The 20419-nt window shown below is 47.8% G+C and overlaps 1 protein-coding gene across 2 annotated transcripts in view; it reads right to left on the minus strand.

Moving 5' to 3' along the window:
• Positions 1-927: 927 nt before the first annotated feature.
• The window catches only part of LOC148020142 (U11/U12 small nuclear ribonucleoprotein 25 kDa protein-like), a 35320-nt gene continuing 15828 nt past the window's right edge, over positions 928-20419 (minus strand). Inside the window, exon 4 of one of the 2 annotated variants that reach the window (XM_087700431.1) lies at positions 928-2278. In XM_087700431.1, the coding sequence (XP_087556557.1) occupies positions 2183-2278 (96 nt within the window). In that variant the 3' untranslated portion in view covers positions 928-2182. The remainder of the gene's footprint in view (positions 2279-20419) is intronic. The other variant, XM_087700432.1, reaches the window with a different exon arrangement.

Raw genomic sequence — 20419 nt, forward strand, 5'->3', positions numbered from 1 at the left:
GACAAAAAACAGAAAAACAAAACCTCATGGAGGGCAATGCACATGTGCACTTGTGCACCCTTGTTCACACTCCAATAAGGGAGACCTTCTAAAGTTCACCACCTGTGATAAATCCTCTCTCTTAACCCAGAATGTTCTCAATATGAATCATGAAGGCAAGAACCATCAACAGAAGGTTGCTCGTTTTTCTCATCAACAGAGATCTTTTCCTCCTAGTACTCTTTTAACTTTGCTATCAACAACTCCAAACCCTGGAAAGTCTTTCCAGGACCCAGAATCAGGAAAGAAAATAAACATCATCTCACTACTACAATATTCAGATATTATTTAGATTTCAAGGTGTAATAGGACGTACAGAAATACAAGTAAGCTGCAGGATCTGAAACACGTGCTTGAAGTTCACATTACTACTTTCAGAAGAGTACAAGAAGAACCATTGCTGAGTAAAGTGCATAGCTTGAACACACTGATATTTTCTGTCAATAAGTATGAATGTTCATCTGGACATGCAGAGTGAAGTTCACAGATTTAATTAGACCTTTTTGAGAACACGATAGTTGGTCTTAATCTAAGCATTTATGTTCTGGCATACTGCACATGATAAGAAAAGGTTGAAGAGAGTATGCATATTATTTCAATAGTTGCACCCTTTAAAGAGTCAGAACATGCATTGTACAAAGAGCAAAGCCATCCTTCAGCAGATCCAGTGCAATCAAGCTCCAATATTCACTCAGCTTACAAGTTTATCTTAATTGTGTGGGAAACAAATGCTAAAAATGCTTGAGCAGTTTAAAAACTTGCATGCAAAAAATGCCAGCAATGGGCTGTCTGTTTATAAGTGCTTTATTAGAAGATTATGCAGAATTGAAGTTTCATGGCAAATCTGGTTGGTTCTGAAGTTTGTTAATCACAGTCGGTAAGAGCATTTTGTGATTCAGAGCAGGTAGGCTGGACTGATTTGTCAAGAGCAGGTACAAGAGCAAGTTCCTAGTTAGTGACTGCTAGTAGCTGAGACTTACAGTTTAAGAGCACAATCATCTACTTTGTACTTGGTATGAAAGACTTTAGAAATCTTCCAGAAATACAGCAAGGGATGACAAGCTGTGGGGCCCATCCGTGTCTTTTGACCCTGAGTAGGACATTCTAGCTGCCTTTTGTGAAGTGATGTATTGCTGAATTTATGATTAAGTTCTACGTGCTTCTGCAAGTGATTACTGTTCTTTACAATTGTGAACGCCGATTTTCAATCTTCCGTTTCCAGGACACCACCACCTTCTATAGGGAGGTAAGCCTGTGATTGTTGTGCAAGCACTTCAATCAGATGTCAACAATTCAGTTCAGCAAAGATGTCTTGAGAGCTATGATTATTATGAAGATCTGACATCATCCAAGCAAGGGAAATTACAACATGTTGATGATGCTTTGGATGGACAGCCATTGGATCAGTGGCTCTTGCACACTCTTAGGTAATATTTGGAGGGGAAGTGCTCTTATGGGCATTCAGGTGTCTTAACTCAAAAAGGAAAAATGAAGAGCTAGCAATTTAACACTTTTTGAAGTGGGTGCTAAGAGGAGAGTTATAGTTGTATGGGGGACATACAAAAAGGATGCAACATAAATTAGCTGCTGCGTTTGTATAGATCATGATGTTCTACTTTGTATGCTTTTAAATTGGTGCAGAGAGGTAGCCTGTAGTAAATCAGTCTTCTGATGGTAGCAATCTTTATAAGAATGGGGAGGATTTCCTATACAAGAAGCTCATTGCTTGCCTGATATGCTAACTTCTACCAATGGCATGTTAAGGAGAAGTATGTGATACATGATACATATCAATTGACATCAACTGAGATGTTAATTGATAGATTCAGATTTACACCTTTGCAATGCATGCAGAGGATAAAAGGACTCCGTCGTTTCCACTGAAGAAGAGCCACAGTTTGCTCATTTTTCACACGTATTGGCACCTCTTGTGTGTGTGACTATTTCTCAACTTTGCTCTGTACACCTAAAAATCCATCTGGGAGCAAAACCTTCCTTTTAGCCTTTTCCATGTGTTACTAATTCTCAATTCTCAACTTGCTTCAATCAAGGAGTAAAACCTTCATTTTAGCTATTAAAAACTTCTATGCTCGCAGTAAGTGGCATTCTTTGTCAAAAGCCTTTGCTGCAGCTAACAGAAACTCTAAGTTTGTTTGCTCAAACCATGAAAGAATCGCCGTTTCTTGGCACGTGAATGTCTCCCTTCCTCCTTTGATGCTATGTGCGATACAAATCTGATCTGCGAGTTAAAAAATCATTGCGATCAGAAACATCTACAAAACTAGAAAGCTGTCCAGGTAATGCTTAACCTTTGTGTATGGAAGCCTGAAGAAAATGTAAAACATGCTTGCATTATCTGATATCAAGGTCACAGGATAACATCACGCAGATAGTGTTCTGTACTGTACAGAGCCACAAAAAGTGCATGCAGCCAATCTAACAACACTCATAAATATATATTTGGAACACTAACTGAATATACAACAGTTGAACACAAGTCTATTACAGATCCTGAATGTCCTGATTCCAATTTGTGAAAACAAAAAGGATATCCCTTCAAGCACTTTTTGGCCACGATTACAAAAGTCCAACTAAGTTTTGGTCATTTTGAAGTTCCTAGTGATCTGTACTTAATTTTAACAAAGTGAAACACAAATTCAAACTTCTCTTTCTCCTATCACCTTCCCATGTGTTCATGTGAGATTGTACCCATCAACAGACACACATTACATTCATTGCTAAGACTCAAACATTCAAACTTCAACCTTTTTAACATGCTCATATTTTTACATGTTTAGGTCTGAGTGTGTTTTCTCAGAAGTGTGGGTGTTGAGGGCAGGAATAGGACCAAGCACAAGTGCACACTAAACTCGGGGTGAGAACTTAGAAGGCGATGGAGCTGGGTAGGTCATAGTCAAACTTCCCTCTTTTCACCTTCTTATGCATTCATGTGTTCAATAGGCCCAAGCAGTAATGGGCAAAGTCTACGCTAGGTAAAACCGCCCTTTGGTGAATCAAAGGAAAGCAACAAAAAAATTTAAAAAAACAAACAAACAAACAAAGTGGAGCTAGAATGCTCTGGCACTTGAACATACAGAAAGATTAGCCCCAAAACATGATGCCCCCTTGCAATATTTCTTATCATTGCCCGTCGCGTCACGTGAGCTACCCCCGCCCTGACTGTTCGCCACACCACCATCGCCTGGTCAATCATGATCGCCCACCTCTGCCCTCTCCATCGCCAACACGAGAGCTCCCCCCCCGCCCCCCCCCCCCCCCCTGCCTGCAGCCCGTTACCTTGCCCTGGCTGCCCCTGACCTCGCTATCTGCCACCGCCCTGTCGCCCCCCCTGCCTGACAACTGCCCGCCCACACCTGTCTGCAGCTGTACCCGACCTGCTTTCCCCCAGGGGCCTACGGATCGGTGGCGTGCCTGCCCTGCCAAAGGTGGACCTTTGATGTGCAGGTTTTCCCCCTGCCTGCGGATCAGTGGAGCACCTGCCCTGCCAAAGGTGGACCAAGATGCCATGGCTATGCTGATTGCAAAGCTGAGATATTGAAGGAGGCTTTAAAGAACCCCCTGCGCTGCCCCCGTCGCCTCCGTCCTGCCGCACACAGTCCCGCCTGACAGACCCACCATCCGTACTCCTCCCCCCCCCCCCCCCCCCCCAAGTTGCTCCCTTCCTCTGCAGCAACTTTCCCCCACACCAGTAGCAAAGCAACGCAGTAGGTAGGTTCTCAGCAGGGACGCGCAATGGAAACCTCTAGTCAAACGCCGGCGCATTTTGCGAGTGCCCCCCAATCAAACACCTTGTTCTGAGGAACAGCTCTTAGCCGACCGTGCCACAGAGCTGGAGTTGAAAGAAACAGCGATCTTTGGTCAAGTCATTGGACACTCCCCATCGAGGGCCCAGCTTCGGGATTAGCTCCACTCCACGCTGCGCACTGGCACAGTGCAAATCACGGAGGTAGTTCTCATGGGCCAAGGGATCTTCATGGTTCTGACTCCCCTCTACGAACGCAGCTCATGAGTTAGTGGAGAGCTCACCCTATGCCTCCACAAAGGGGGTCATTTACACGGTTCCCTGGTATAGCGGCTTCACAATGGAGACACTTGTGCTCCATAACAGATTTCTCAAACATCCAATCACTTTCCTTTTCCCCAAACTGGCGGTAGAGTACCGCCAGTTAGTGGAGGACTCTGGACGGCTCTTCGGATGCAGTGACAGCTGCAAGAGTCCCAAAGGTGCGAGTGGCCATGAAAGGCACAAAGAGTATACCAAAGTTCCTAGAGATTGAGGCAGAAGGCCACTCCTTTAAGCAGCAGGTCATTGTGACTAGGCAACCAGGGCAGTGCTTGCATTGCCACGACTTTGGGCATCAAGCAGCAAATTGCACGCGTTTCAGAGCCAAGGCGGCTCCGCCGACAAGCCCGCACGTGGATGTTGACGGCTTTACATGGGTCCAAAGACGACAAAGAGGGAGACGGCAAGGGGGGCCACAGTCAACTCCTCAGACACAGCCACGACAACAAGGAGCAGGAGGGCGAGCAATGGTCCCCCCAGCAGAGCACTCTGCAAACCCCCCCCCCTGCCCGCCCCACTCGGCAGGACCACAATCCCCCGCATCCACCACCTGCACCACAGGCTACCTCACCTGAGATCCCACAACTCCCACACCCACCTCCCATAGATCCCCCGCTGACCCTGGCCCACAGCCCCCTCCTTCCAGGACCACCAGTCTCCCCCGCACCCGCCATGTACATCCGACCACCCCACCATCCCTCGATCTTCTTTCCCCCCATCACCTCCCCTGTCGAGCACCCCCCTGATCCGCACCCGGTACAGGTGATCCCCCCCCCAAACCCACCCCCCCTCCTCCCACAGAAGGTGATGAGCCACACACGCCTACATCCTCCTCGCACCAGCAGTCTTGCCCTCCCCACACAACCACCAACTCATCTGTCCCCGCCGCCCATCACACTTTCTCGAGACAGGCGCAGCTATTACCATAGGAGTTCTTCCTCCGCAGTGGCTCGTGGTCCTACCTGAGAGTTGCGGAGCGTGAAGAGTTCCCACTACCTTTGGAAGTGAGGATATTTGTGGTACGTAAGTCGAGGAGGGGCAAGGTCCATCTACTAGCACCACCGGATGGACCAAACTACGCCTTCTTCCTTCAGTCTTCTCACTCAGGGGATTGGACGACAACATAGATAGAGGAGGAGGTGAAGAGTCAGATGGCACACCACATCTCCCAGTGGATGGGAAAAGGACTAGCACTGTTTGCACAGCAGTGGCCAGGTTGCATGATGGACATTAACTCGTGGGCTGGTGCCGAGGTCCCACACTTGAGCATTATCTTTCGAGCCCCTCCACAGTGGAGAGCTCTGATGGATGTGATCGAGTGGCCCATGGCACAAGCGGCCCATTTCTACCAGTGTACAGAGTCACGACTCATAGCCTGGCTGATAGATGCATTGGTGGTACCACCTGGAGCATCTATCACCCCTATGGTCCGCCCGAGGGCCACCATGGGGGACTGGAGTTTGCCGTGTAGGCCTGCAGCAAAGCGTACTCGCATGCCCCATAGTTCTTCCTCCTCATCAACAACTTCCACACCGAACAGATGCTTGTTCGGTCAATCACAGGTTTTCCCATGAGCTTACACCTTGCATCCTGGAATGTGAATAGTCTCCATCACAGTGGGGCACATGGTTCCAGGAAGTTGATTGTTCGGCAGGAGTTGCAATTGGCCCTTGCTGGACGCCCATCGGGTAGGGAAGGTTCTCCCAAGCAAGTCTACGTGGGAGAGTGGGGATGCTTTCGCGGAGGCCAGATAGGGCAGTTTGCTGGCACCACTTTGTTCGATCACTGCCTGCTCCTCCTGACACTTGATCCCCCAACATCTTCCCTAGGTACACGATCCTGGTGAAGAGACAGATTGAGTAGATTAGGACTAGAGTGGGGCACGAGGGACCGGATCGCAGAGAAGGTTGCAAAGGTCCTGGCCGAGTCAAGTAGTATCTGCCGCCAGGAGGCAGCCTTCAGGCCAGGCAGCAAAGCTGGGAGAAGAAGAGAGCACTCCAGCGGGACCTAGCAGCCACGTAGAGATTATTACAAGAGACACCAAGGGATCCCATCCTCCACTCACAGGAGGTGCGCGCACGAGCAACCATCGCCGGCCTAGAGAACAAGCGCTTGGAGTTCTCATTCCGCACCTCAATAGCCTTCTAGGCATGGAAGGGGGACACGATGTGTAGGGAGTTTTTTAGGCACACTAGCACCGCACCTCAAGAGAGCAAATACGCAGCCTTCGGGATCAGTATGGGAGGATCAGACGAGGTGATGGAGATTGCCACCGACTACTACAAACGCCTTTTCTAGCAGACAACTTCAGCCAGAGGACAACATTGCAGACAACTTCAGCCAGAGGACAACATTGCAGACAACAGGTCTGGGATCACATCCCGTCCCTCGTCACAGAGGAGATGGGATGCTCCCTCCTAGACCCCTTCATAGAGAAGGAATTAGAGAAGGCTTTCCACACACAAGACGGGGTAGAAATGCTCGGGAGAGGATGGCCTCTCTAAGGCCTTCTTCACCACCTACTGGGAGGTAGTGAAGGACCCCTTACTGCTGGCCTTCCAAGAGATTTTCAATTCAGGTCGGATGCCAAGGAGTCTATCAGCAGGTCTTATCAATCTCTTCCCCAAAGGGGGAGACCGGTTGGAGCTATCCCAGTGGAGACCGATCACCCTATTGCCAGTTGCCTATAAGGCATTGGCAAAGATGATTGGTCGGCGACTCCGCCCTATGCTTCCAGACATCATTCATGACACACAGACAAGCTTTGTCTAGGATAGGAGCATCCTAGACAATGTCTTTACCTTCCTTGAGGCGACAGAGTGGGCCCAGCACAGTGGCCAGGGATTGGCTGTACTACTCCTGGATTTCGAGAAAGCCTATGACAGGGTGGACTGGGACTTCTTGGAGGGCACCATGGAGAGGTTGGGCTTTCTCCAGGCTTGGATCCATGGGGTCTCCGCACTTTACAGATCGGCTACCAACAGGGTTCTCATAGGTAGCAGGAGAGGGGAGAAGTTTCGGCTGGAGAGATCGGTACAGCAAGGTTTCCCACTGGCCCCGTATCTGTTCCTACTCCAAAGGCAATGTCTCACTTCCTCAAATCACGTGTGAGCAGGTTATGCGGCCTCCAACTTCCGATGAGAGAGGAGTCGAAGCTGTTAGATTCAAAGTATACAGATGATATAGCACTTTACATAGAGGACGATGAGTTGATGCTGGAGAGAGTGAGACTAGCTCTCGAGGTGTTTTGTACTATAATGGGAGCAAAAATCAACTAGCGGAAGTCAGTTGGTTTCCTAACAGACCCAAACTCTATTACGGAGTGGAACGTCCACTTGGGATTTAGATGGGTGTGTAGAGGGCAAACGATCCATTACCTAGGGTTCCAGGTGGGACTCAACATCACCCCCCCCCCCCCCCAAACAGTTTCTTCCAGTCCTGGACTCTATTCGGAGAAAGCTGACCTATTGGAGTACTGCTCGCCTCTTCATAGCGGGCCGAGCCCTGATAGTCAACCAGGTCCTCCTAGCAACGGCTTGGTACATCGCCTCATGCTGGTGCTTCTCCTTGTCCTGTGTTGCTCAGCTTCACCGCCTATTGTCAAATTTCCTCTAGGCCGGGTCGGACAGTTCCAAGGACTCTCAAGCCTAGGTAACGTGGGCGACCATCATCCGGCATCGATCAGAGGGGGAGCTTGGGATCATTGACCTAAAGTATCAGAGTATGGCCCTTTTGGGCAAGCTTGTAGTCCGCGGTCTCACACCAAGAGGGCAAACTTGGAAGGTCCTACTACAGGAGGGTCTCCAAGAGTGCAAACCAAGGCTTGGCGGGGATTGGAGACTGTCCTTGAGATGGATCTTTATGATGGCCCAGATCACGCCCCCCAGATCCCCCTTCCTACGTAGCTTACTTCGTGTGTGGCAATGCCTCTGCAAGGCCCTAATTCAAAGCCCCCCAAGTTCCCAGGAGGAGATAGACAGCCAGCCAGTAATCTAGAATCCCCAGGTTAGAGATTAGGAGGGGGTACAGATCGGCGAGCGCCCCCACATACAATGGGCTGGTTGGGAAGCCAACCTGGCTCGCACCATCAAGACCTGGCGGGAGGTGTACAAGTTGGTGGACAAGGTGTTGTAGCGGGCATCAGGCTGCCAGAGAGGAGTCGAGTTGAGGGAGATCGACACAACAATACCTCTTGGCCCCCCGGTACGAGAGACAGTAGAGCTCAAGGAGGTATGGGCCGCTATGTTTTCACCGACAAGTATCCCCCTACAGGTGGCAGGTAGTGTGGGCCGCACCCCGCATGGGACTTTCTTCACCGTTCAGGAGAGGGGGCGTCTGGCCCTTGACAGAGGGCAACAGGATAAGGGGATAGTTGTCCTTTCGTCGAGGAGGATTCGAGTGGTGAGCCTTCAAGGGAAAACATGGCGTCTGGACCCCTATGTTTTCAGGGAGGAGCTCTAGGAGTGGCGCCTCGGCCCATAGACCACTTGATGAGCTGGAGTGGGATCTAGGAGAGTGGCTATGGCCAGCCACTGCGGTCGCCAAGAAGCCACCAAGGTTCTTGGAGTACACAACCAAGATTGGCAGACACGTGCTGATGCAAGAGGACATGGACTGAGCACCGTCACGTAGCACGTACTGGACGGAGCACAGCATCACGGATGCTTTCCGACGGACTTTCCGGCGCCGCCTGTGGGACAGCTGGAGGCCGAGGAGGGTATCGTATTTCATATGGCTGGTGGCACATGGAGGCCTGACAGTAGGGAGTTGGTTAGCCCAAATGTAGAAGGATGGAGGATGTAAACGTTGCACACAGCAGTTTCTCAAAACTCCAAAGCACTTCCTTTGGTCGTGTGAGGCGGCGCAGCTAGTGTGGAGAGGAGCACGCCGCATCCTCCGCCGCATAGCACCCAGCCTTGGATATATCTCATGGGGAGCTTTCTGCTGGCAGGCAGTTAGCCAAGGTCGTCACCTTCTGTATGAGGCTAGGATGCAGGACACAATCTTCCTTATTGAGGTTGGGTCATGCGCAATAGTCAGCTTGGAGGCTCTACCCATCCGCCAGGTACTGGAGCCCACAGCAAACCGCTCTAAGGTATGGGAGATCGTAGGGCGTCTCACTAGATGGCATATCTGGAAGGCGCGGTGTCAGGAGGTTTTTGGAGGAGAGAGACTTTCTGTACATGCGACTTTGGCAAACTCTGGACCTCCATCATCCACTCCCTTCACCGCCGATGGAACCAGGTGCAGGGCGAGTCTCGAGCTTCTTAGGAGCTCTATTTTCACTTCATGCACACTTGGGGCTGCTAGATCTTGTTTTTCATGATGCACGCAAGCAGCACCAAATGGCAATACACCCCCCCCCATGGCTTCTTGGCCCCATCCCCCCCTACACCGCCCTGAGAGGCCTATATATTTGACATATATGTGACTCTGCATCAGCTCCAGCTAGTCTCTTGAGCATGAGCACTTCTTTGTATTCAAGGTTTTTTTTGAAGTAATATAATTAGCCACACTTTATTTGCAAAATATTTCTTATCATTACTAAATTGTTTGTATAACAAATAACAATTGATTCTCAGAACCCTGTTCATTGGCTGATCCAATACAACTACTCGGAGATCTCCGACGCTCAAACACTTGTCTCTGACTATTCTCACTATGCAAGACCAAGAACACCAGATCTGAGTGAAACTACTCTGATTCCAGGAATGCACAAGCAGACCAATCGATTGACACAAGATATTGCTAGAAAATGACATCTGATAAATGGTGCAGCTCGTTAAAACCCAACTATAGAGGAAAGGTACCGCTTGAAGAAATCCACCATCCCTGCATCATCTCTAATGCATTTCCCTTGCTCATGTGATGCTCTTCCTGGAGTTTCAAAAAAGACTACATCATTATAAAATGATGCAAGAACAAATCGTCTAACACACCTTTGCATCCCTAAAAAGGGCTTCTCCAAAGCAAGAGCCCATGATGTGTTCTCTCCTTCTAATCACCGCCTAAGTCTTTCCATGCCTCTTGGCCACCTTCACAATAGCATTTGAGCATTTCAGCTGAACATAATCCGGGCTCACAATGGATCTTGAGCTCCTTGCCATGCCTTCTTGAGGGACTCAATAAAGCAAGCACCATTAAGGAAGGATGTATTAAAACCTAAAGGGAGATGATTTGTTTCATGGCCTTGCCTGTTGTTGCAATCCTGATTGAGCAAAGAAGAGGGACATGATCCGACACAGTGATATGGCTAAGCATGTGGATCCTAAAGCTTGATCCATGACTACCAAGCTTTGGTAATTCCAAGAGTGATCGAAGCTCATTATGCTTTGAAAATGCCAAGTTAAAGAAAATGAAGGATAAAGAGCATGTTTTTCCTAAACTGAGTATGAGATATTATCAGAAATTTCAAATGTTACAAAGAATCAACAAGGTGGATTACAGGTTGAAGCTACTTGATCATTGGAAGATTCATGAAGCTTTTCAAGTGAGTCTTCTTAGACGTTTCCATGGTGATATGCCTAAGGATATTAGTGATGAGATGTAGCCAAAGGTCGAGGAGCTTGATGAAATCTTGGTTCTTAAGCAAATATTAGCACGTAAGGAAAGGAAGGTCAATGGTAACATTTCTCATGCGTTTTGGTGAAGTTTCAAAACTACTTGACGGAGCAGGACGATTTGGTAGAATCACCTCATTTATTACGACTTTGCTTGATGCTTTTCAATTGGAGCTGACTTCAGTCTGGACTCAATCAAGTCCAACACAGCACAAATCTAAAGTATTACATGACGCCAAGAGGGGGGTGGGGCTTCTACTTCCTTGGTACATATATGCTCACATATCTAGAGTTGTCTAGAGATCATTCACATTCCATATATAAGTACTTCTGTGGTCAACCTACTAGACAATTGGATTTCTATAGATATTGCTTGGTTATTTACTAATGCAATGAGTACCATTTTGATAGTTGTAGTTTTGTACAATTGTGATTGGTTGTATACTAGTGAAGTAACTACATCTAGGCAACAGCCGTGTACTTGGTTACTTTGAAACATGTATGGATAATTGTGTAGTGGCAACACGTGGAGTAATAGTAGTGTGCCTAGTTACTCGGAAATATGTATGAATAATTGCACATTGAAAATACATGCAACAACGGCAGTATGATTGGTTATTGGAAAACATGCATTGGTTATTTCACATGTTGTCATCATATCGCTTATTGTTACCAAAATAAGAATTGAAGTAAATGACTTAAGAAGACTTCACCAAGATATTTAATTCAAATAAACTTCAGTTCTGGTACTTCTAGCTCTTGGCATGGTTATCATTAGAAGAGTAGTGAAGGATTTGATATTGGGCATGCAATGGCAAGTGTACATGCTATGTGGTACAAAGGCAAGGCAAGAGGAACAAGGTGCAACATGTGGAACTTTCATTCAAATTTTTGAATCTTACAATTGAGTTACATTCAACGTTTTACCCGATAAAAGCAAATAGCTTAAGTCACTTAAGTGATAATGCAACCCCTAAGCTAAAATTTGGTTCCGTGAATAGCTCACTTATAATTGATAACCCGAGCATTGATGATCCCTTAAATCAAATTCAAATTTGGAGTGGCTGGTTATGTGAGAGTGCGCAGCGGAAGAAGAACACGAACACGGAGGAGAGGAGAGAGAAAGCAGAGAATGAAGGAAGAAAATCTGCACTAACTGAAATGAATGCTGAATACAAAACTGGGGACTGATCAGCCCCTGCACGCAGCCCGAAGCGTCAGTGAGGGCACCAGATCAGGCTGATGACGATGGCAGCACCAAAGACGGAGGAGAAGGACGTCGGAGTGTGCACCTGCTGAAGAGAGATAATCAGCCAAGTGTGGGGGGCTGGCTATATATAGCCAAAAGAGCCCAAAACTGGCCGACCTGCCCCAGGGGCCCTAAAAATGGGCCGACTGCATTTAATGCAGTCCGACTGCATTAAATGCAGTCGCAAAATGCTGACGTGGCACATCTGGGGCCAAAAAATCCCGAAACAGGGGGACAATGCCTGGCAGGTGTGGGCAGCCTGGGAAATGCAGAAACTGCCCTAAAAATGCACACTGGACCCCGACAAATAAAGGGAATGCATACAAATGCTAACTGACAGCCAGTCGAGACTGTGACTAGCCTCCTCCATCATAACACATGACAGACATGTTAGAGCTCCTAATGTCCTCGTCTGACTCAGACTGAGGCTCACAGGCAGGAGATGACAAGGCATGACAAACATGACTGCTAACACCCCCTCTCAGATCCTGGATGTGGCTGAAGGCCAAGGGAGAAACGGATCCTGGAGTGGCAAGAGGAATGCCAAGGTCGATGAAGTCCGTCGATGTAGACTGCCGCTGAAGGAGCTCCTCATGATCCTGGAAAGCCCCCTCTAAAACACTAGGGGCCAGGGAATCCACAGCCGCATCACCAAGATCGTCCCCCTCTGAAAGGGATGGGAGGTACGAGGGAACCACCGGAGGAGAGGGTGGGGGATGGGAAGGAACCTGTGGAATAGAAGGTGCACAAGCGGGAACGGGTGTAGCAATAGACTGCCGCGGAGGACCCTGCATCAAAGAAGGGGAATGGAGCCTATAAAGCCCGCTCTCTTGCCAACCTGTAGATAAGACAGCTCCTGTAGAAGAATCCTCAATAACAACAGCATGCTCGGTGAAGATCACTCGTGTGCCAAGCCTCGTAAGGCCATAAACTGAGAGGAGGGGAAGGCCCAAATCCGGAACATGTAGGGCCTGTGAAAAGGAGCTCAAAGGTCGGTCGGTAAACAAAGGCAATGTGCCAACACCACTAATAGGGACCGATAAAAGGTCACCAACAGTGACTGAACCCTCTAATGGACGGAGATCCTGTAACAAATCACCTCGGGGAGTCATATGACTCGAAGCACCACTGTCCACTAACCAAGGCTGCGCAGAAGACACTGCAGCCACGGAAGAAGGATCCTCCTCCAAAGCATGGATATGAAGGAACACTGACTCATGGGTAACAACTGGTGTAGAGGTAGAAGAAGGCTCCGATGTAGATCCACCCGTCGCTCCTGGACGAAGGTGAGGGTATTTCTTCTAGCATTTCTCCTCGGGATGTGTCCCTTTCCCACAGTGTGGGCACTTCGGTCTCTCTGAATCTGAGTCAGAGCCTGAAGAACTGTCCTTCTGCTTAGCCTTTGACTTCGTCTTCTTCTTCGTCTGTCCTCCCGAACCTGCAACAAAGGCTCTAGTGGAGTCGGATCCACTAGCACTGACCTCGCTGAGTCGCTCGTCATGCTCCAAGACAAGTGGGGATAGCTCCTCCCATAGAAGCTTCTCACGGGTCCTCGATGTAAGAAGGCTGGTGTAGAAGACATCAAACCGAGGCGATGGCAGCTGAGTCAAAAGAATCATAGCCATGTCGTCAGAAGATATCGTCCGACCGAGGGATGCAAGCTCATCCCTCATATCCTGTAATCTGTTGATGTGGTCCTTCATGGAAGGACTATCATCAATAGCGAGCATCCGCAACTTCTTTTCAAGAGATATCCGGTGGGCAAACGTCTTCTGTTGATAGAGAGACGCTAGCTTCTGCCACACGTCCGCTGCAGTCTTCAACCTGTGAACATGAACAAGGACAGAATCCTGCAAACTCAGAAAGAGGAAAGATCGGGCTCTAGAATTGAGCCGATCCCATAAGGCTGCGCGATCCATAGATGTCCCATCTGCGGGATCCACCATAGGCCGGGGAGTAGGAACAGAAACAAGCTCCCAAAGATCAAAAGAGTCCAAGATACACTCCACCTTGCAGGACCATAGAGAAAAGTTGGAGCCATCCAACCGGTCCTCTTTGGGCAGCTGAGGAAGTACGGGTACCTGTACAGGGGGTACCAAAGGCTGCATCGTCGGCCCACTGGAAGGGGATCGCCGAGATACATGAATAGAAGGGGGACGGGAAAGAGGAATAGACTCCGGACGACGGTCCTCGTGATAGAAATCACGCCTCCGTTCAGATGAATGTCGAGACAAAAGCTCATCATCTGAGTCATCAAAGCCTGTAAACTGATGAGAAGACATCTTCGATATCTGCAAACACCAAAACACAACAAGGGAAGGTTGCCAGTGCCGAAACACAAACACCAGAAGCTCCTGAGCTGGCCGCCTTGCACAGAACGCAAGGATGATGTCAAACGCAAATGCTGACGATGCAATCACCACAGAAAAACAGCCGCCTGCCTGAAAATGCAGCCTGGGAATAAGTCGCCAGCAGGAAAAGAGCCGCCGGACGATGGAACAACAGCCAGAACAGCAAGGCACAGGCTGGAAAGGTGTCGCCCAGCTGGAGGAGGGCCGCCCAAGCTGAAAACGCAAGCAGGAAGAGGTTGGTGATGACGTGGCAGCCACTGGAGAAGGCGCCAGCAGCAAACGCAAATATGTTGACACCAAAACAGGCCGCCTTGATCAAGGAGATGGTGCAGAAGGTGACGCCTCAGCTGTTGGAGACGTCTTGACCAGCAAACGCAAAGTTGTGGGTGTTCTCCCGCGTAAAACTCAGCTCCGTGTACTCTCCTTCGGCTCTGATACCATGTGAGAGTGCGCAGCGGAAGAAGAACACGAACACGGAGGAGAGGAGAGAGAAAGCAGAGAATGAAGGAAGAAAATCTGCACTGACTGAAATGAATGCTGAATACAAAACTGGGGACTGATCAGCCCCTGCACGCAGCCCGAAGCGTCAGTGAGGGCACCAGATCAGGCTAATGACGATGGCAGCACCAAAGACGGAGGAGAAGGACGTCGGAGTGTGCACCTGCTGAAGAGAGATAATCAGCCAAGTGTGGGGGGCTGGCTATATATAGCCAAAAGAGCCCAAAACTGGCCGACCTGCCCCAGGGGCCCTAAAAATGGGCCGACTGCATTTAATGCAGTCAGTTGCAAAATGCTGACGTGGCACATCTGGGGCCAAAAAATCCCGAAACAGGGGGACAATGCCTGGCAGGTGTGGGCAGCCTGGGAAATGCAGAAACTGCCCTAAAAATGCACACTGGACCCCGACAAATAAAGGGAATGCATAGAAATGCTAACTGGCAGCCAGTCGAGACTGTGACTAGCCTCCTCCATCATAACACATGACAGACATGTCAGAGCTCCTAATGTCCTCGTCTGACTCAGACTGAGGCTCACAGGCAGGAGATGACAAGGCATGACAAACATGACTGCTAAGAGGTTACTCATTTAGAAACATTGCTAGTTGAAGTCTGCTCTCTCACTTGAGAGGCCAAGACAACCATCCTTCTATTCTTTGCTATAGAAATTGCAAGTTTTGGCCATAAAACATGGATAAAAGTATGTATGTAGTGAGGACAACAACCAATCCTCTCTTCTCAACATGGAAAAACAATTAGGCAACTTTGTAACTCCATTTACAAGTATGCTACTTTTTTCAATCTAAATATAGTAAAAACATGTTATTACAGTACACGACAGGCTAAGATCCTCTCTTCTCCTATAAGATCTCAAACCTTGTACACTTTCTAAACAACATTGTCATGAAGAAAGTGTTGTTATCACAATTTCATCATGTGAAATCTCTCTATCAAGGCTACTACTCTAGGAAATTGATTTCTAATGTTGGTTGTCATTTTTAGGGCTTGGCAAGCTAGAGTGTTCATATGGCTTTTTTGAATACTCTATAGTTAGTTAAAGGCCAAAATTGAAGGTGGCAAGGTCATTGTGCACCCGTGGATTAGTTGTGCCACAAGAACTTATTGACATACAGTCGTTTGTAATTAAATTCATGCATAAATTAGTAATCTGAAGAAATACCAAAACAGGTGCGAAGATTTGAATTTTTGAAGCTATAAGTATCATCAGCTCCAATTTGTGTGAGGATTTGACTTATTGAATTAAGTATTTGCTAAAATGTGGTTTCATTATAATCGTGAATATTGTACAATCCTAGAAATAAATATCTTAGAGCCAAACACATTTGTAAGTCATGTGCCATGAAGAACCACTACCCAGAAACAAGGGCCCCTTTAAAGACAAGAAAGCCTCGGGAGACTCCTCCATCTAATGGATGTGAGAAAGACTAGCTCAAACATGATGACGAGAGCAAATGTAGATGAAGTAGGCTCCTTCACTCCATCCTTGGAAGTTGGTACCAAGATGAACATGAGTTCAATTATCAAAAAATGCATAAGAGAAATGTCGAAGCAGGACTACACTGAAAATCTGAAAATTTCCAAAAATTGCAGAAAATAACTTTCTGCAATTAGTGTACAAAGGTGCACTCTGTTAAAACTGTTTGTTATGCACGTAGTCCAACGTGCAATCTGTGTTCAGCAACACTGTACCAACAAAATCCCCAAAATTTATTGCCTCGGGTTTTTCAAAACAGTCTGTAAGTGACTGTAATTGCAGTGCGTATGCCGATGTTCCCAGAAAACATAAAAACCCCAAAATTTTTATGAATGTGTCCAGAAATTGCATTTAATGTGTCCCAGACATGTTTCCTGACTTCTGTGTCTGCTTGGGTAGGAACCCCCTCTTCCAAAATTTATTCTGGAATAAAATGATTAAAAAAATTTTAAAATACTTGACATGGAGAGGGCGGACGCTGGTCAGGTCGCAGGCAGGCAGGGCAGTCGGGCTGTACTTTGCATACTATAGACAGATGGTGTCAGGTCAGAGGGCTGGTCAGTGTGGTGCTGACAAGCGGCACAGACTGACACCGGGCGGGCAGTGCTCAGTAAGTGGGTGACACTCTGACGATGGGCGGGCATTGATGGGCGATTCTCAAACGTGGAGCTGCATAGTCGACGCTGCACACAGACGGGTGGCGTTGGCCACAGGCAGGCGACGCAGCGCTCAGCAGGCGGGAGTTAGGAGGCGCTTTGGACTCGACTGGCAGGAGCTGGCACTTCAGATGGGATTGGCGGGGCAACTGGCATGGCATGCAGCTGGCGTGGGGAGAAGTACGTCGAGCTACTGAGGATAAGGTGCTGTTGTGCAAAGCAGAGAAGCAGGGTGTCTGCTTCTGAAGGTTGAGGCTAGACCTGAGCAGAGATTCCCGAATGCTGAACAGAGCTGAATTGAACAAGGCCTCAACTGAACAAAGCCAAAGCTCCAATACCAAATGTGAGGGAGGACAAGATCGAAGCTCAGCACAAAAAACCAATAGACAATAGAGAGTGTAGCACGACACCCAATGCGATAGAGTAAAAGAGTGTAAAACTGAAAGTACAAGGTACAACCCTTAAACCTTAGGCTTGTAGGAGGGTGTTCACAGCCGAACACGGTAAGTGCCCGTAAGTGTGTGTCATAAGCATATACGAAATAATACCATAAGTCTGGGGGAAAAAACCTCTCCTACTGAGAGTAAAAAGTGCCCCAGTGTCCTACTAATCACCGACACTCCTATGTGAGCGTAGGCGTAAGTGAGGCATGAGTGAAATACCCAACCACCTAGTGTACGAATGCATCGGCCAATGGGCCAAGAGTCCAAGAGTGGTGATCACACAACAAATGTGCACAATAGGGCCTTGAGTCCTATAAATAGGACTCGACTACCCTAACCCCAAAGTGCCCTTAGTACATTTGCACTAAGTCACTTCATGACCATTGTGACCAATGCTACTAGCGCCCATCCAGATGTCCAAGGATGTAGCAATAGGCTCTTGTGGATGAAGGAAACTTGTTGTATGGGGAAGACAAGTGCTCGAAAACCTGCTGCAAAAAACTTTTTGATGATGGGGTGTAAACAACTTGGTAGTTGATGAAGAAGACCTAATGATTGCTACACCCTACTATTGGGGGAGAGGCAACAGTTGCAAGGGCTCCAAAATCAAGTCACCTAGCTATAGAAGATTACAACCCAACAGTTTGCAAGGAAAAAATGCAGCAAATTTCGAGCTCTCTGTTGACTACTCTGGACTCTAGCCTTTGACACCATGTGAGAATGCGCAAGGGAAGCAAAGAACAAGCAGAAAAGAGGAGCAAATGAAATGCAAACGAAATGAAAGGAAAACACAACAATCTGAATGTAACAGGGCTACAAACAATAAGCCCTTGTACGTGTGTGATCCACATCAATGAGGGCGCCAAACAAATGGCAGAGGATGAGAATTTGATAAAGATGAGGAAGAATGATGGCTGGATGGAATGTGCTAGTGGAGTTATGTGAGTGGTAGCTAGCTGCCTATACATAGGCATCAAACATGAGACAGGCTGAGGTGACCAGCCATATGTTGGCACCATGTCAAAACTGGCTATCCATGATAGAAGTGCCGCCCCCCCACATGGCTAAAATCAGAAATGCACCCCATTGTGTGCAGTGGGCTGAAAGTGGGCATGGATGAAATGATGAAAGCCTAGAAACCCTTATCTCCACTTGATGTGCTTATAATGAAGGAAACTGACACACAAGACAAACTAACAGACTATGGAAGTGTTAGGGCTCCCAATGTCCTCGTTTGACTGAAACTAAGGCACACAAGTAAGAGATGTACATAACCCAAACATTTAGTAACATATCTACCAACATTTTCATGGTTGGTCATACATTTGCAAAGCTATATGCCTCCATTTCTGAGCATGTATTGAGCCGCTAGGCAGAGAGAGATGATCTCGAAGCACAAGGACATGTTGGATTCAGGAAAGGCTTTTCTACATTGGATCATATTCTCACACTCAAAGGAATTATCAAGGAGGGCAAAGCTCATGGAGATCAATTTATTATTGCTTTATGGACTTTCGGAAAGCTTTTGACACAATTCCAAGAGCTAGATCGATACACAAGCTCTATGACATGGCATTGCCTAGGGAGCTCACTTGGGGGATTCTAAAACATTATATAAAAGGGTTATTGATAGAGTACAAATGTCTTAGGGTCTATCAGCACCTATTCATTTTGTTTTAGTGGTGAAACAGGGATGTCCTCTCAAGAAGGGCATAGAGAAGCTCAATTCTAGGCACTTGGATATCCCTATTGTTGTATGTGGATGACATTGTGTTGCTAGTTCACTATCTGTAAGGGCTATAGACTACATCTAGATACATTAAATTCCAAGCACTAAACAATGGACTTTCAATGAGCCTTGGAAAAACCAAGGTTATGATGTTTAATAGTACATCACAATGGATCAAGAGATCAACACCAATAGTGGCAACATAGTCTAGATTCACATGGCCCACCTCTCTCTATGACAAAGACAGCATAGTCTAGATTTACAGGAGGCAGAGAACGTACTCAAACGAGCAGTTCTAGAAGCCACACACTAAGTTGTGCCTATTTGATACATTGGTTACATCCACATTATTATATGGAGTAACGGTATTGGGGCCTAGCCTTGATCACCACAATAAATCGGACGCACATATAATGGATGAAAACCCATGGAAAAACCTTTGGTACCCATGATTCCACTATAAGCAGCCATAGGATTTCTATTACACGTGAAATCATCGAAGTTGAGTTGGGGGATAATAGTTTTAGATAATAGGTGAGCCAACTTCCAAGAGCTCTTGTCGTAAAATACAAGACTTCTTTCCTCCTATTGTTTATTTCTTTTATGTATGAAGATCCATACCATGAATTAATTATAATCATTGTTCCATGTATTCATCTCATAAGTCATCTCTCTCTCTCTCTCTCTCTCTCTCTCTCTCTCTCTCTCTCTCTCTCACACACGCGCTGGCATGACGAACTCTCTAACGCTGGAGTGACGAAGGTCTCTAATGCTGGCATCCGACCTGCCCCGTCTCTCGCCCCATCACTCCAGCCTGCCCTGTCTCTCGCCCTGTCAATGCCCCGTCACCCCCCGTCACTGCCCCGTCACCCCCCGTCACTGCCAGCCTGCCCCGTATCTCTCTCTCTCGTCACTGCCGGCCAGCCCCATAACATGCACCCAGCCCCGTCACTGCCGACCAGACCCGTCACGTCAGACATGACCCAGCCCCGTCACTGCCAACCAGCCCCGTCACGTCAGACATGCGCTCAGCCCCGCCACTGCCGGCCAGCCCTGTCACGTCAGGCATACTGCCACAGCCCGTCACTATCCCGTTGACATCATTGCCCCGTCGATCACTGCGCATGCCGCCTATTACTGCCGTCACTGCCCTGTCACGGTCTCCCCACCCACCACCTCTGCAGCCCCAGTTCCCTGCTGCCATCTCCTGGTCCCACAGTCCCTCCTGTTGCAGACAGTAAACCTGTCATGAAATGGCTATTCCTCACATACACTGAAATGGTTATCCTCTATTCTGAACTCTGATTCGAGCTCCC

This window comes from Lygodium microphyllum, chromosome 19 (assembly GCF_053477565.2).
Source record: "Lygodium microphyllum isolate KBCC chromosome 19, Lygodium_microphyllum_v1.1.10, whole genome shotgun sequence".
NCBI lineage: Eukaryota > Viridiplantae > Streptophyta > Polypodiopsida > Schizaeales > Lygodiaceae > Lygodium > Lygodium microphyllum.